The sequence below is a fragment of the Eptatretus burgeri genome, chromosome 5, assembly GCF_056783735.1.
Source record: "Eptatretus burgeri isolate ZD-2024b chromosome 5, Ebu_testis_v1, whole genome shotgun sequence".
NCBI classification, from domain to species: Eukaryota; Metazoa; Chordata; class Myxini; order Myxiniformes; family Myxinidae; genus Eptatretus; species Eptatretus burgeri.
The window spans coordinates 51,274,923-51,293,164 of record NC_140965.1 but is presented as its reverse complement, the minus strand read 5'-3'; the positions used below and the strand labels follow the sequence as shown (position 1 = coordinate 51,293,164).

The following is an 18,242-nucleotide window of genomic DNA, read 5'->3' as shown; positions in this document are numbered from 1 at the left end:
TAGGGGACTAATAAGGTTATTGTCCTGGAGCCTTCCACCATCACACCACAATATTTGAGTCTGGTAAGATAAATAATAAATAATATATCACAATAAGCAAATAGGTCCAATTCAATATGCAAATGAAAGAAAAACATTAAAAAAAATTAACAACAATGTGGTGTTCACCACTCATAAATTTAATTCTTCCCCACTGACCCTTTAATGCCACCAACTCACATTGCAAATTTCTTAACCTCCTACCAGCAGAATTTGGGAATCGAGTCGGCGACTTGGACTCAAGTTGTACTCGATTCACAAAATTTTATGACGACTCGGACTTCACAAAATCGACTTGAACTTGGGACTTGGTGTCTGGGGATATGTGACTTGCTTGCAACTTACGTGTAACTTGAGTTTATGACTCGTTCATAATTTTCGGAAAATAATCGTTGAATAAGCATTGAGTTAAAACGGGGTTTAAAATAAATGGTAAATGATTTTCCCTCGTCTGCGTGTGCGACTAAGTCAAATAATGATAAAGTCCGGTGTTGTGCACATGTGCAGCGCACCAGAGCTTCGGGCAGCTGGGTTGCATACCATTCTCCACTAAGATTAAAGGGAATGTCCACTCTGCAGGCAGCACAGAGCACACCGTGTCCAATTGTCAAGCAGCACTCTTACAACTTCATTCAAACTACAGTATGTCATCGATATTCATGTCAAATTGGGGGAACTTGGCCTCGTGCATGTCTTGACCTGATAAAATGATTTTGTGATCATTTAAATGTCATTTGATTTGGATTATATAAACTTCGTCAATAATTATAAATTATATAAACTTCGTCAATAATTGTAAATTATATTACGACAACAATTTAAGTTAATAAGTTATACATTTCATTTTTCCCTGTGTCCCACCATCTTTCTGCTTCCATGGCGTCCTGCTCCCTTCCTAATTCCCTGGTGTCCTGCCCTGTTCCTGATTCGCCTAATGATACGTTTAATTTTAACATGCATAATAAATATACAACACAAGCAAATTATTAAAATCTCCTTTCCTCTATCACATTGAATGCTTTGGTGCTGCATGGAAACAATTTAACCATAAACGAAAGGCAAAATTTTTGATTTTAGTGCTTCACCTTTGACCACTTAAAAGTGGGCCGAAGTCAAAAATAAATTAAAAGCCATCTTGGTGTGTTGGACCAAGCAAGGCACCTCCATACCAAAATTGAAAGGATTGGCACAGAAATTAAGGAATTGTGTGTGATAGTAATTGTTGGAAAGAAAGAAACAGGAGAAACAATACTTCCCTGCAGGAGGGGTGACATCATTATACCCTACAAAAGGTTAAATGCTGTACAATCTGAAGGTAATCTTTTCAGAATAATAACGGTGTTATCAGCCTTTTATGCACAATGCCATCTTAAAAACACTTTCTCTACAGATGTCCTCGAAGCAGCAAGGAGACTGAACCACACTTTGAGTCAGCCTGGCACACCGGAGGAAGGTCCGCCACGAACACCAGCTGAAATGCAGCGTATGGTGGCCGAGATGCGTGACAAAAGCTTGGATGGACATCTCGATGAAGCAGAAGAAGAGCAGAGGTGCTTACGTTTGTGTCTGTCTCCACAATAATTGTTGCGGTTCCCAGAGGGAGGCATTAAGTGTTTAGTCTTGGTGTCCATGGTGTTCCGCTTTTTGAAGGACAAGCCCAACATTTGTCATCGTGCTTTGGCCAGGATTCAAACCCAGGCCTTTTGCACCCAAGCAAGAATCATACCCCGAGACCACCAAGTCATATCGTTAAATGTACTGTATTCAACGTTGTTCACTTTTTTATCACCCACATTTGTAATCTGGGGCAGATCTATTACAATGACCTTTCCCATTCAATTATGACCTCCAACCAAGGGGAAAAAAAAAGAGTTCATTTTCACATATGGATACTGTTTCATTGGAAAACAATACTGTTGTTTTCAGAATGAGGCAGAATTGCAAGTGCTACTAATTGGCTAATATTACAAGTTGGCTAAACAGGGCAGGAACCATGAGTGATCTCTGATCACAGCCCTCTCGTTTATATTGTAGGCCAACTCGGCATTTTTATCCGTCACTTCGCTGGCGGAGTTAGTCAAAAGACAACTGTACTTCACACACATTCTCCTTTATTCACCCTTTCATTTGCTCAAGATCTTCTTCCATCTGCTTTGAAGTCAGCTGACATCACCTTCATCAGCCGACTTCTTCTTCTTCTTCGTAATGGCCGCAATTATTCCCACATTCTTCCTGGGTTGGCCAAAGGGAAGTTTGCTTCAAGTCTTTCATGAACTGGCTGGCCAGGCCTGACGTTCGACTAAGGTTGGGACAGGGATTTGGATCTGGGCAGGGTTCCAGCAATAACTCACCCACTCTCCGTGAAGGACACCGTGGGATCTTTAATGTGCACCAACTAATGCTGGCAGACAGGACACGCGTTTACTGTTCATCCAAGGGACAGCACACACACTGATGAATCATTCTGCCTGTGAAACACTGCGATGACAGTTTATAGCTGGGCCAGGATTCAATCCCAGGCTAGACAGCTTTGAGGTAAGTGTGCATACCTCAAGGCCATCCTTTTAGCCCAGTCTTCATCAGTAATATGAGTTTTATTCAACTCATTGTGGAAACATTATATTGAAGGCAGTTGTTTCACAAAATCTCTCAAAGTTCTCCACATTGTCAGAAGGATAAACGTCTTAATTAGGAATTTTTGGGGATTTGGAAATGCTTTAAGACTTGATATGAGGCTAATGTGGATAAAGGACTTGGCCTGTAATTTAAAATGCAACAATAAATCTGATGTGTTTATTGTGGTTCCTTATGATCGTTTTCATAAATAGGATGTATTTCTGTTCTGTAAAAGGAATGGCAGATATGTAGCCAGGAGTCGTTGAAAGCTCTTGTAGATGTGTGTGTGTGTATGTGTGTGTATATATATATATATTTGCTGCGTTAAGCAACCCAAGAAGACTTACACAAGGTAAGTGCTACGCTGTTTCGAACCCTTCCAAGATTTCCTCAACAACTATAAAGACGTTCACACATCCTACACACACGACAATCCCAATGCTATACACCCCCTCAACGACTGGACCGGTTTCATCACTTTTTGGCGAATCATCAGCAATAGCATAGACAGCAATACATACCAATGAGGCTCCCGGTCCGGTATCTGAGGAGGTGTATCGCATTGGGATTGTCATGTGTGTACTATGTGTGAACATCTTCATAGTTGTTGAGGAACTCTGGAAGGGTTCGAAACAAAGTAGTACTTACCTTGTGTAGGTTATCTTGGGTTGCTTTTCACAGCTTATTTGGCTGGAGGAGTGTGGGAGGAGTCGATCATTTATATAATCCTAGCCACCTGGGTGTTGTCGATTAGGTGAGAGCTGATTGGCTGTTCCCTCCATTCATTCACAGGTGAGAGATGTGGGTGGATCTTATATATATATATATATATATATATATATATATATATATATATATATATATATATATATATATATATATATATATCTATATATATATATATATATATATATATATATACATATACATATACATATACACACATATATAAATATATATATACATATATATATATATATATATATATATATATATATATATATATATATATATATATACACACATATATGTGTATAGATACATATTCCTTACCGGCATGAGTCTCTCCAGTGGTTCCTTACCAGCAAGCATGAGAGAATGCAGTTTCTCCACGGGGTTCTGTCTTGGCACAAGAAAAAGCATTCTCTCCACAGGGTTCCTTGCTGGCATGAGAGAAAGCATTCTCTCCACGCTTACCAGCACAAGAGAAATTTTTCTCTCCACGGGGTTCCTCACCAGCACGATAGAAAGCGTTCCCTAGACAGGATTCCTTAGCGTCACGACAGACAGCATTCTCTCCACATGTTCCTTACCGGTAAGAGAGAAAGCATTTTCTCTCCATGGGGTTCCTCGCCATCTCAAGAGAAAGCATTCTCGATACAGGGCTCCTTAGCGGCACGAGAGAAAGCATTCTCTCCATGGAATTCTGTACTGGCTTGAGACAGCTTTCTCTCCATGGGATTCTTCACTGGCACAAGAGACATCGATGCTCGTCCTGCTTCACCATAAACCCCTCAAGCTCATTATCCCTCATCATCCCATATACTACACACAATCAATTTACTCAAATTTATTGATTTTTGATTTAATAAGTGCATTTAATAACGTTTTTATGTAAAAACAACAAAAAAAATTTTTCGAACATACAGAAAATCGGATTAGATGCCCGAACGTGGGAAAACAAAAAATGCATGGGTCGTGCCCTGAACGGAGGAACACAGGGATTCATTCATGTAATCATGTCCCATGATACATCTGGCTTTTTTGGCTGCATCATGCTGTACTGTATTGTACTGTATTTATACACGCTGATCTCCCCCAACAACTGCTGGTGTCTGGCGATTTCCGAAAAAATATTTGTATGGATTCGTTTTTAGGCTTTATTATTATTTTTTTTATTATTATTGTATTACTTATTACATGTATTTATAGCATCACTCATTCATTTGTTTTTTTATGACGCATTTAACAATACAAGTCAAAAAGACATAAAATATCATTGCCCCCATTGTTTTAATGATCTTGCTGTGCGGAGATGCAGGGCTAACCCATATTTTTTAACAACTAAAATGGCCGCCAGTCTCCCATCCTTGATCAGATCGCAAAATAAAGTGCGGTGCACGTGTATGCCATCATGTACTGTGCTTGTGCCAAGTTTGAACAAAATCAGACCATGCGTGTCTGAGAAATGGTTGGGGACACATTTAAATAACAAATTGTCTGCCAGTCAGCCACCTTCGATCTGATCTCAAAAATAAATGACGAGCATATGTAAGCCATCATTCTTTATCTGTGTGCCAAGTTTGAACAACATTGGAAAATGCGAGAAATGGTTGAGGACAAATTCAACATCGGGTATTCCACAAATAAAATGGCCACCAGTCGGCCATCTTGGATGTGATATCGAAAAATAATGACTTGAATATGTTAGCCATCATTCATTATCTGTGTGCCAAGTTTGAACAAGATCAGTAAATGCATCTCCAAGAAATGGTTGAGGACGTGTTCAATACTGGGTTGTTTTTTTTACAACTAAAATGGCCGCCAGTCTACCAGTCGGCCATCTTTGATCAGATCGCAGAATAAAGTGAGGTGCACGTGTATACTTTTGTGATGTGCTTTTGCCAAGTTTGAACAAAATCGGATGATGCATGTCTGAGAAATAGTTGGGGGCACATTTAATTAACAAAATGACCGCCGGTCGGCCATCTTGGAATTTATCTTGAAAAAACATGAGGTGCTTATGTATGCCATCATTCATTATCTGTGTGCCAAGTTTGAACAAGATCGATAAATGCATGTCTGAAATGGTTGAGGACGTGTTCGACACCGAGTCTGTTTTTACAACTTAAATGGCTGCCAGTCGGCCATCTTTGATGTCATTGTGAAACAAAATGATGTGCGTATGTATACCATCATTTGTTGTCTTTGTGCTAAGTATGAATAAAATCGGTTCATACATGTCCGAGATGTTGCAGACGCACACACATACGGACATGAAAATCGAGACTAAATCCATAAGCCCCCGTTACGGAAGTTCAATGGGGACTAATAACGTTTTTACTGGATATAAGAAATATGGTTTGGTTTGTGTTCAGGAACCAATGAATCACTTGTTACATGTATTTAAAGGGGATTTATTGTTCTGGTTCACGAACATCCAGTTTACGAACATTTTCAAGAACACATTGTGTTGAAAAACTGGGGACTGAATGTATAGCACGATATCTCAAACAGTTATGAACGGATTTGGATGAAAGTCAGTGGATGCATTGGGTGGGTGACAAGAACAAGCCGATTACATTTTGGTTAAGGTATGGATGCAGATTTTGGTGTATCAATGGGATACAAAATATATACTGTTTAGCCTTGCAGAGGTGTGCGCTCTACCAAGTGCCGTTCTAGTTACCCCACACACGAGAAGCGAAAAGTGAGGTTAGCAATTGGTTTATGTCTGTCTGTCGGTCTGTCTTATCAGTTTATAATTGTCAGTTTATGATCAAGGAACAGCTTATCTATATCGAATGTTATATTTTGAACACCAATCGGAGCATGAATCAGAAAACATGTCTGCGCATGTCATCGTCCCAATCGCACATGTGCAGAAAAGAGTGAGATCATATTTTTCTCTGTCTGCCTGCCTGCAGGCAAGCAAAATTGAAAATCTTTCCAAACAGGAAACTTACTACTTTTAAGAATTAATACCAGGTGGGGTTGACTCAGCCTGTCATCTTCTGAGGTCGGTGAAATGAGTACCATTGTACTGTTAGAGGGGCACAGCATCAGTGGCACAGCCACGCTTCCAAGAAATGATAGCTACCCAGCAGCCAAGCTGCCATACGCAAAAACAGAACTGCTCTTAAGGTTGTCATAATGGATACTTACAACAGACACGAATAACTCATGTAATCATAATGTGTGAGATAGGGTGATGTAATCGACACAAGAAAATGGCGGTAAAAACTGGAATTAATTAATTTATAATGAATGAAGAGTTTTTATAGAGATAACATGTATACGTGAGACAAAGAACCAAAATCAATGATCTACCTCTCAACCCCACCGTGTTTGGAAATTGTGTGGGCTACATCACCACCTACATCACCACATTGGAGGCCTTGTCCAGTCAAATTAGTATCTTCACCCACCACTAATTGCAAAAGAATCATTTCCACTACAGTGAATTTCAGTAAGACCCCCTAATCACCCTACTAAAAGTCCTAAAAACATCTTAGCATGGGAAAGTAGTGTAATTTATATAATATGAAAATTAGCTTCCGCCATCAGAGAAAATTCATATTTTGGCTATAACTTTGCATCTAAGTACCCAATTGAAGCAACTCAAGTGTCCAAACCCATGTTTTCAAGGTCAATGAACATGATAGGCACATTTGCAAATTAATATTTTGAATATAATTTGTATATTATGCAAATTAGTTTCAGGAATTAGAGAAATTTCTTATTTTCACTATTATTTTCCATATAAGGAACAAGTATCTAAACCCATATTAAGAATATAACTTGCATAAAATATGCATATTAGCTTTTAGCAATTAGAGAAAATCAAAAATCTCAGATAACTTTGCATCCATGTGCCTGATACAAACAATAAAGTCATATAAAAGCAAGTATGAAAAATTAACTAAAGCAGCAATAAGCAATACCTGAAATACTTGAAGTGGTGACACCCAATCAAGATGATAAGATACATTTAACACAGGTTTTCACTGCTAATCGGTAATGTGGTTAGTGTTCTTGATGAATTTTCAGGTAACATCAATCAGTATCACTGCTGTCATCTATCTCCACCCGAGATGAATTAGTGCAACTTACACCTTTACACACCCAACACATCCATGTACAGTCAATGGGAATATGCTTGCAGGTGCATCTGCTGGTGCTACATCCGGTCTTGCAGTTACACCTGAATATCTTGGTCAACTTCTCTGGTGCAGCGGGAGAGATGTGTCTGCATCATACCTGACCATGTTGGCCTCTTAGGACGAAGGACAAATGCCACTTCCCACATAAGATCGATGTGATACGTTGGATCGTGCACTTCCATCGCCTGCAGTTCTTTGTATGTCAATGGATTACGTTCTGTGTGCTGAGATTTGAAAGTTTTGATGTTGATCCTTCCCACTTTTATGATGTCATCCGTTGTCACTGATGCTCTAGGTACAGGTTTACTAAGCAGCTTTCCTGGTGTGAAAGTGGAAATAATCCCCATTCCATGGAATGGTCCAAAGCCATCAAGAGTTCTTATATTGTGATCAACATTGTCACCAACATGAGCCTGGTGTTGGCTTAGTGGTTAGGGTGGCGGCTTGGGATCCCAGGATCCTGAGTTCAAGCCCCGTTGGCTGCTGAATTAACACCAGGGGGTTGACTCAGCCTGTCATCCATCTGAGGTCGGCGAAGTGAGTACCAGTGTATTGGTCCCGGTGTATGCCCCGGTTAGAATAGGTGTACCATATCCCTGTGTGTCGTAAGAGGCGACCAGGGTTGGCATCAGGAAGGGCATCCGGCCATAAAAAAAAACATTGCCTCAAGAAAAAGCCTAACCCCTGCACAGCTGGGAAAAATGGCTGTAAAAACGGTCATTTTTTTTTTTATTGTCACCAACATGCTGAATGAACTCTCCAGATCCAGGCTCAGGCAACTCTGCCCTTAAAGTGAGAGCAGCACTTTTCTCGAACTTCCGCACTTCAGAATAGGAACAACTGAAGCCGTGTTTATGAAGAGTATCTACGATGAACCGTGATGAAAACTGATTATGCATTTCAGTTGCTAGTCCAAATTGCAATGGGGCTAAAATGACTCTTGACCTTGTTGCTTGCATTATAGCTTGTCCAATTGATGCTACCTTCAGATCAGTGTTTTTGCCAACGAACAAACCTTGCAACAACATCAGTAGTGACTGTGGAATGAACTGCACAGCTGCCTCTGTTGATGACATCTGTTCTCTGGTTGGATATACATCATTAGAAGAGTCAACTGCCTTTATGTCACTCTTGATAAGCTTGGCAACTGTGTTTATCATTCGTATTTTCTCAATATTGGGGTCCTCTTTCTTCTGTTCCTTGTAAAAGTCATGGAGAGTATTTGCTGCTGTTCGTCTAAAAGTTGCAACATTTGGCTTCCCATTCAGCTCGGTTATTTTGATATTGTCACCAAAATGTTCCATGAGTTTATTCTTCATATGTGTAAAGCCATAAGCTGCAACCTCTGAACCCAAAAGACCTGTCTCCATTTTCTCAATCAAGTCTGTTATTGTAATCTGTTCATCATAATTTTCCTCCAGGTACTTTGCAACCAATAGGAATGCTTCATATCTTTCTGCTTCTTTGGGTCTGCCAAGCCTTTGTTTCTTTGCAACACTACCTAGTCCAGAGGAATGTTGCTGTGGAACCTGCTTCCCAGTCCTGAAGTTGACATTACAGCTTTGATGATAAACTGCATCAGCTGTGATTAGGTCATGAGCAGATGCAATTCTGCCTGAAACTAACGTAGACCATTCATCTTTCCTTTGTGCACATGAATGTAAGACAATATTTTGGAGTGACGTGGTTCTTACAGGATAGACATCCATGCCATCAGCTTTTTCTCATTGTAAGTAGCTGGTTCACCGCAAAACAAACAGTGCTTGTCCAAACTAAATGTTGGCGTTTCTGAACGAAGGATGCACTGTGAGGGCTGATCTTGTTCAGCTACTCAGATTGCAGTATCCTGATCATCTTCTAAACTCTTCGCGCAGAAAACACACTCAGCCATAGCTATCTGTAATTCATGAAATAACAGAGCAGAAACAATACAATTTAGGGTTAGGGTTACGGTTCAATCAGATACAGTACTTAGATGCAAAGTTATTGTGAAAATATGAATTTTCTCTTATGACAGAACCTAATTTGCATAAAATGCAAATTATATTCAAAAATATGAATTGCCTATCATGTTCACTGACCTTCAAAACATGGGTTTGGACACTTGATTTGCTTCAATTGGGTACTTAGATGCAAAGTTATAGCGAAAATATGAATTTTCTCTTATGGCGGAAGCTAATTTTCATATTATGCAAATTACACTACTTTCCCATGCTCGGATTTTTTTAGGACTTTTAGTATGGTGATTACTGGGTCATACTGAAATGCACTGCAGTGGAAACGATTATTTTGCAATTAGTGGTGGGTTACCCCCTCAAATTTGCTACATTGACTGGATGAGCCGTCATGTTTGTTTATATTGCATCGTGGGTCTATATTCGCCGAATTAAAAGGAAAAACCATTTATTTTCATTTACTGATATCTTTTGTTGACTCGAAACCAATAAAGACAACTGGGAGAACAAACCGGAAATAAAAATTACTTTGCTTTTAATGCACACTGAAGCAAAACCGGAAACTAACGAGGTTCACGTCAGGGGTGATCTGCTTGTTTGAATACCTCATGACACAGTACAGTAACACCAAATTCAAATGAATAACCATGTAAATCAAGCGGTTGTACTTGAGGTTTGTTCAAGTAGTTGTATATAGTGTTGACACAATTGTGTGATTTAATGTTTTTTTTTAAATATTATTTCTGTACTGTACAGATTTTTCAGTTATTTCGTTTTCTCTGGCAACTTTCAGAGTTTCAGTACTCGAGAGCCCCACTGTTACTGACTGGCTATCGACTGTGCCATTTCCCAAAAATGTTCCCAAATTGGAATCTTTTCCACACTCATTCAAAAGAACCAAATTCGATTCCAAAATGACAACAAAAAATGATGAACAATATGATCTAACTTACAACTCCACCGTGTTTGGATTTCTGTACATATTTTACATTTATTTAGTTTTCTCCGGTTCTTCGTTCATTTCTCGGCTTTGCCAATTTCATATTATGACTTTTGCAATCCATATTTTATTTTAATTCGAATATACTAGTGCGGGTCCGTAGGGGCGTGCCCGTAGGTGCGTGCCAGTATGTGCGTGCCAGTATGTGCAGCTTCGTGCCTGCAGTATCAGGTCCCCAGCATCAATTGTGACGTCATATCAAACGAAGAAGAAGAATTGTGACGCCCCTCTCTCTCGCCCCCTCCCTCTCCCCCCTCTCTCCCCCTCCTCTCTCCATCCTCCTCTGTCCCCCCTCCTCTCTCGCCCCCTCTCTCTCTCCCCCTCTTTCCCCCTCTCTTGCCCTTCTCTCCCCCCTCTCTCACTTCTCCTCTCTCCCCCCTCCTCTCTCACCCCTCTCTCTGTAAATGTATTCACAAATGTCTACCAAGCACAACAATTAATTCCAACTTTGGGGAAAAAACAGCTTTCAAACCCTTGGGAAACAGCTGTTTCCCTTGGGAAAATTCAAACCTTGGGATGAATTAATAATTTGAACAATTAATTCAAACCTTCAGAAAAAACAGCTTTCAAACCTTGGGAAACACTTGGGAAACAGCTGAAATGGATGAGGAAGAACGATATCAAACTTTGAAAAGGCACATACTCAGGTCCCCAGTGTCGATTGTGACGTCATACCAAACGAAGAAGAAGAATTGTGACGTCAATCGTGCAAAAAAAAATTAAATAAACATTAATTGTGACGTCATTCATGATGTCATAGCACCGTGTCCTGTCATTGGTTGACAGATAAATGGCCGTAACTTGGGAACTGTTTGTCCGATTGATATCAAACCTTGAAACGACACACCCGCGGGGCCCCGGCAATATTCCTGGCAAGTTTCAATCCGATCGGACCGGTGGTCGTCTGGTTATTAATAATTTGGGGAAAAATGACATGAGAAGGTGGAACGACACCTTCAGCTGCCATATATACACCTTTTCAACACTGAAAAAGCAATAAAAATGCCGTAACTTGGGATCCGTTCGTCCGATCGACATTAAACCTCGAAAAGGCACATCCGCGGGTCCCCGGAAATATTCCTGGCAAGTTTCAACCAGATTGGACCAGCGGTCGTCGAGAAACGGCAGTCGCAGACAAACAAACAGACAGACAGACACACAGAGATTGCTGGAATTATACATAGATACTTGAAGACTGCAGTAAACAAATCATCTGTCATAATACTTCCAAAAACCGCCAGTTTTGCAGTATTTAAATTTTAAATAAAGGTTCAATGAGGTGGTGTATATGAGTGGTAGTTGGGACTACTTCTCGAATACTTCAATAACACTAAACTTTCACCTTTTTTAATGATCGTTAAAATCATTATTTTATTAAAATCGAATTCCAGTACAGTAGTATGTATGTACTGTACTTGGACACTGTTCAGGGTGTTATGTTCTATGAACTCTCTAGTTCCTCATGTGTTTGTTTTGCCTTATTTTTCCTGGTGTCCTTTATTTTGTTCATTTATTTTCACCCTCCTCACCTTGTCTTCTTTTCTTCTTGTCACCAACTGTCCAGATTGGCAAATGCCCTCTTGGAGAGAGTGAAAGAGTCTTTCTCTGACCTGCATAATCGCAATGCAGAGGCAGCAGCAGCGGCTGAGGAGGCTGTGCAAGCCCATGGGAACAAACTCGAGGATGCACAGGAGCTGCTTAGTGAGGCCCAGAGACGTGTTGAGGAAGCGAATGGCCTTACTACTCAAAATGAGCAAAAACTTTTTGACGTGCAGGTGAGTTGGACATTTGGCAGGAAGTTACCTTTCCTGCTGAATGGAGTCTTTGCTTTTGAAGGATAAAGCTTTCAACGAAATACCAAGTGCCCTTATTCCATTGTATATTAAATAATCTCCAAACCATAAGGTTTCGATAATTATAACTTACATAGCTGTACTCCAATTGCAAGACACTAACGAAGAACCCATCCTTACAGATGAGTTAATTCCCACAGAATTGTGGATGGAATAATGCCACGAGAATTGGTGTCAATATGACATGTAATACTGACCTTCACCTGGAATGGCGCAACATGATGCACATTTACATCGAGAGAATTAGGGTGCTCCCCTCACCCTGAACCCCTCAGATTATGAAAAAAATTACCCCCGAATCTCCCCTGTGTAGTTTTGGGAAAATGTGAAATTGACCTCAGCAGCAGTTCCATCTGCTAAACAAAATTATTTGTTTTTCCAATTTGGACATTGTTTGACATTCTGGGCATCTCCGGTGGTGTTTGTTTACAACTTATCGCTTGCCAAGCCAGCCGTTCTTTGTCAACCATTTTGTCCGAGTGCTTGCTTGAGTGCTTAATAGTTAGTGGTGGTAGGAACTATTCCAAAGGACTCAATTCATCGAGTCCAAGCGAATCGAATTGTGAACCAGAATCGACATTGATTCTGAGTAATTCCTACTTCCGAGAAATAAGCATTTTTTTTCAGGGAAATTTTTTTTCGTCCCTGTTGGCATGTTCCTGTTACAAGTGGCAGGGTAACATATTCAATGAAGAGGAACACGCCTCTTGGGCATCCAGTTTACAATATAGCAGCAAAAGCAAGTAATTTGCAACCTGAAAACACCTCAAGGGTATGTTTCTTATGAATAGCTAGGTATTTAATGTTGGCCGGTAAAGTATGCTTATTGCTTTGCTGATAGACGGGTAGACTGATAAAGTTTTGACAAAATGTCATTCATAAGGTCCAGAAGTGCAGTTTGAAACTATTTTGGGAAGGTAAAAGAAGACATTCCGAAAGTTGCATGCTCACTTTGTTCATTAGACCTTGTTCATCAATGTAATATGTTCAATGTGCTAAAATATTTGAAAACCATACACCAGAGAGAGTACCTATTAGTGATGAATGCGGATTTAAACAAACCAAAGTCTGCAACAGCAACAAGTTCACTTTCGCAATTGACGATTGAAAGCACTTTCGCCGTGGTTCTCTGCCTTCCCTCCCCCTTATGCTGCTTTCCCTTCCCCTCCACTCAAGCTGCCTTTTCTCCACTGCTGTCAGGCTGCCATCCCTTCCCCTCCCCTCACGTTGCCTTTCCATTCCCCTCCCCTCATGCTGCCTTCCCCTTCCTCCTCTCTCCCAACTCCCTCCGTTCCCCTACCCTTGCCCCTATCCTCATCCCTCTCACCCCTCCCGGAGTGTCTCGCGACATGTGGTGGGGAGTCACTCTTCACATGTCCCCCCTCCTCGCTCTCCCTCCCTCCTTGCTCCCCTGTCCCTCCTCACTCTCCCTCCTCACTCCCCTGTCCCTACTTTCTGCCCCTTTTCTCTCCCCCTCCCTCTTTCTCTCCCCCCCTCCCCCTCTCTCTTAGTATTCCCGTCAGTGAAGCAACGGGAGGTATTTGCTCGTACTGAATATAGAATGCTGTAGTAATTTTTAGATGACTTCCACAACTCCACCTTCATCCTCTTTTGGCAATATGTTTCTGTATTTGTGAAAGTTTTATCTTGTAGATCAACTCTTTATATCAATGATTCAATATCAATGCTCACTGAAGTGCTTTTGATACGGACACACACACACAGATGCAAAACGGCATCACATGACCAGGAAACAAACATAAACTAGACGGTATCTCAAAATGCAAAGCCCGTCCACATCCGCTTTGCACTTGAATTAAACTTGACGAAAATAACGGTTAAAAAATTGTACATTTTATTCATTTGTGTTCTCCATATTCTCATAATAAGGGTTTGTTGAAGATTTTGATGCTCATTTGGTGAAAATGTTATGGCCTGGACAAACGTACTGAATCACAATGGTAAATAAATAAATACTGAAGCGATTTTTAAAAAGGGGCATCTCGTGCTTGACGCACTCTGGCGGGGCTAATAAGGGCTATTCAGTCACTATTACTTTTCCCTTGCACATTTTGACCCAATTTCTAATTATTTTTCTCAATATTCTCACAATAAAGGTTTGTTGAAAATTTGATGACAAAAGGTTATGGCCTGGACACACACGCACACACGCACACGCGCACACACGCACACACAAACACACACACACATACACACACACACGCGCGCACACACACACACACACACACACACACACACACACACACACATACACACACACACACACGCATACACGCATACACGCACACATGCACACACGCACACACGCACACATACATACGCACACGCGCACACACACACACACACACACACACACACACACACACACACACACACATGCACTTGTAAAACCCCACGACGTAGTGGACAGGCTAATAATAAGTGAATGCTTCTAAAAGAACAAAACTTCACCTCCACATGAAAATCCCCAAGTGCTCTCATCACCATACCACCTAAAATCAACTCCAAACTTTTGAGATGAACTCTTTTAAGTATTAGAGCCCATTCTTAGTCCAAATGGTAGCAGAGACGAGTAGCATAACAATATACTTCCTTTTGATCGCAATCGCCAAAGCTCAGGATGGCTTGAATACACATATCACATTGTGGTCGATGATATGAAAAGCAGAGTAACAAGGATTTGAAAGCACATGGGGCAAGAGAAATTCATACCATCATGTTAAAAAGAGCTTGTAAATTAAACTTGGACGTTTCCATAGCTTCCACCCTAATAGCAAGCACTGGGCCCAGAAAGTACAATACCCCCCCCCCCCCAAATTACCCCATCTGCACTTCCTTTCGGTCAGCCCTTCTTGCTGAGTACTCAATCATATACAAATGGAGACTGAAAGAGTGCTCTTTAGAAACCTAATTTGCCACTCGGCTAAAGCAACATGATAGGCTGTTTATCTGCAAGCGTGAAATTAGGAATACAAACTTGGATTGTTTGAGATATCGTGTTGTGTGTAATCTCTTTTCTAATTTCCTTGCCTTTTTAGCTGTTATATGAGCGACGACAAATGTGTGAAAATGTCACTCAATGCCAGCATGTTACAGTGGAGCTTGGTTCTTTCTTGAATACTGACTTGAGAAGATCAGTCACCATTGAGCATGAAAAGTTTTTGCTTCAAGTCTGTTCCTTCTGTTCTCCTCTTTGTGTTCCAATTTTGTTGTTTGTCCAGAACAAGCAGAAGGAGCTGCAGGAAGCCCGTGACAACACAACCTCTCTACTGGAGGGAGGAGAGGAGATGATTGCTGCAGTAACATCCAATGTGGATGAAATTCACGATGGCCTTGAGGCATGTACCCTCAGCTCTACAACCAAATGACACATTTTTTCAATTCTGGCTCACACTTTCAAACTTTTCACCGACTGCTTTCACAGCAGAGACACAGTTGACTCATTGACAATGGTTGTGCATTTCCTTCAAATATAGGATTCTTTTCTCTGTGTAAAGCAATGATTTGTGACTAGTTACAGGTATCATGCAGTAATGATTACCATTGATGATATCTATGCCTCTGCCGATGAAGTTGCCGGAGACATTATGTTTTCTGGTTGTCAATCCGTCCGTACGTCCGGCGATGCAATTTTCTGTTTTCTCTGTAGCTGCTTATCCGATCGACACAAAATTTTCACCATTGGTGCGACTACTCATGTAGAATGTGTTAATCATAATTATGACATTATAGGTCACGTGGTGTGGCAGATTTTTTTTTTTTTTTGAAGAATAAACCTTTAAAAATCTTGTTCTCCAGAATGGCTTGAAAAATCGAGGGGGAACTTTACTGATATGTTCCCCAAGCTTTGGGAATACCAGGGTGTTCACAAATGATTAATAGATCACATGGTCTGACAGCGATATTGGATTCAAGAGAAATCTTTAAAAAAAATCTTTATTTTGAACCGCTTCATCAATCGACATAAAACATAAGGCCCGGTCACACCTTGACGTTTTAGCCAACGTATGCCGATTTTTGAATTTTTTTTCTAAAACGCTGGCACACGTTGAATACGTTATGGGTAAGTTTTGATAACATTGAGAGCACGCTGAAAGACACTGCCATACGTCGTTGTATGTTGGCTTTAAACGTACTTTTTGGTTGTCCTCAAATTTTTTCATGCTTGAAATTTCACGACGTATGCCGGCGTATGACTCACACGTTCCGCTACGCTGGCCACAAGTTGTATGCACCGTCTGCGATCGTTGACAGACGTCAACACATGCTACTTGTAAGTTAATCATAAGTTGAGACACGCCGAGGTAATGTTTAGCGTACCCGAAACTTATTTCTAACCTATGATTAACGTGTTGTTGGCACGTTACGCGATCGTTGCCACACATCGACAGACGTTACTTTTAAGTTACTCATAGGCTGAAAGACGTCGGTATAATGGATCGTCCTTGCATCAGCGTCCACGGCCACGGCCAGGACACTTATTTGCAGCATTCTTCAAACTTTTCTTTGGCATGACGAGGATGTTCACACTTCGATGTCTAGCTTGGCTATGATTCCAATTGTCCATCGGCAGCGTCTATTTAAAATAGTCGAGTTTGAGCGTTTTAACACGTTCAGAAGAAACGCTTCAAATTTCCAAACCCCAGCGTCAAAAAACAAAGGTGAGTGACAGCAATTTAAATCGTTCATTGTAAACAATGAAAATGGCTGAGTGGTACCGTTTAAAAGTCGTTGAGTGTAAAAAAAATCCAATTGTTGAGCGCAAGCGTCTACTTTCAATAGTGGGGTTTGAGCGATTTAGCACGTTCAATAGAAACGATTAAAATTTCCGAGCGCCAGCGTCAAAAAACAAAGGCGAGTCACAGCAATTTAAATCGTTCATTGTAAACAATGAAAATAGTTGAGTGGTACCGTTTAAAAGTCGTTGAGTGTAAAAACAATCCAATTGTTGAGCGCAAGCGTCTACTTTCAATAGTGGAGATGCAGCCATTTAAATCGTTGAGTTTATCATTTAAATCGTTAAATCGTTAAACGCAAGGACGATCCATCATAACCCACACCCTCCCCCTCACACTCACCTACTACTGCCAACATGAACAAACTACTACTAATACTAATACTGATACTGATACTGTTACTGATACTGTTACTGCTGACATGGACATCGACTCAAAAAGGACTCGAAAACACTGTTGGGTTCCCCTTTTATGAGCACCATTTTTATATACCAATTCCCAAAACCGCTGGGAACACGTCTTTATATGGCAGTTGTAAGCTAGAAACACGTTCATTTATTTTTTTTTGTCGACTGGAAGACGTCATTGGAATACGTCTACATACGTTGATGTGTGTTGGGACTACGTAAAGAATTGGTTCAAAGCACGTCAAACATAAGTTAGAAATAAGTTTCGCGTAAAAAAGACATTACCGCGACGTGTTTCGACTTATGAGTAGCTTATAAGTAGCCTTTGTGGACGTGTGTAAGCGTCCACATATCGTGTGTACAACTTATCCCCATCGCATGCGGAACGTGTGTCATACGCCGAGTACGTCGTAAAATTTTGAACATGTTTAAAATTTCTTGACGTACTCTACTTACTATGACGTATGATAGCGTACTTTAGCGTTGTACTCACGTATACCAAACTTACTCATACCGTATTTGACGTGCCCCAACGTTTTAGACACATTTTTCTTAGGTCGGCATACGTTGGCAAGATCGCCAAGGTGTGACCGCGATATTGACACTTCCATTTCTACGGCAGTTATGATTCGAATCGTTGTGCGTCAGCCTTTTAATAGGCTACGTCACGACATCGTCGGCGATGCGTGCAACGCGCTATGCCTAAGTTAGACTATCGCTGGGCATCGGTTG

General features: G+C 40.7%; 1 protein-coding gene across 3 annotated transcripts in view; it reads left to right on the top strand.

Moving 5' to 3' along the window:
* The window catches only part of LAMA2 (laminin subunit alpha 2), a 413,990-nt gene that overhangs the window by 292,745 nt on the left and 103,003 nt on the right, over positions 1-18,242 (top strand). For all 3 annotated transcript variants that reach the window (XM_085881857.1, XM_085881856.1, XM_085881855.1), the window contains 3 exons: positions 1,430-1,589; positions 12,058-12,268; positions 15,589-15,705. In XM_085881857.1, the coding sequence (XP_085737983.1) occupies positions 1,430-1,589; positions 12,058-12,268; positions 15,589-15,705 (488 nt within the window). The remainder of the gene's footprint in view (positions 1-1,429; positions 1,590-12,057; positions 12,269-15,588; positions 15,706-18,242) is intronic.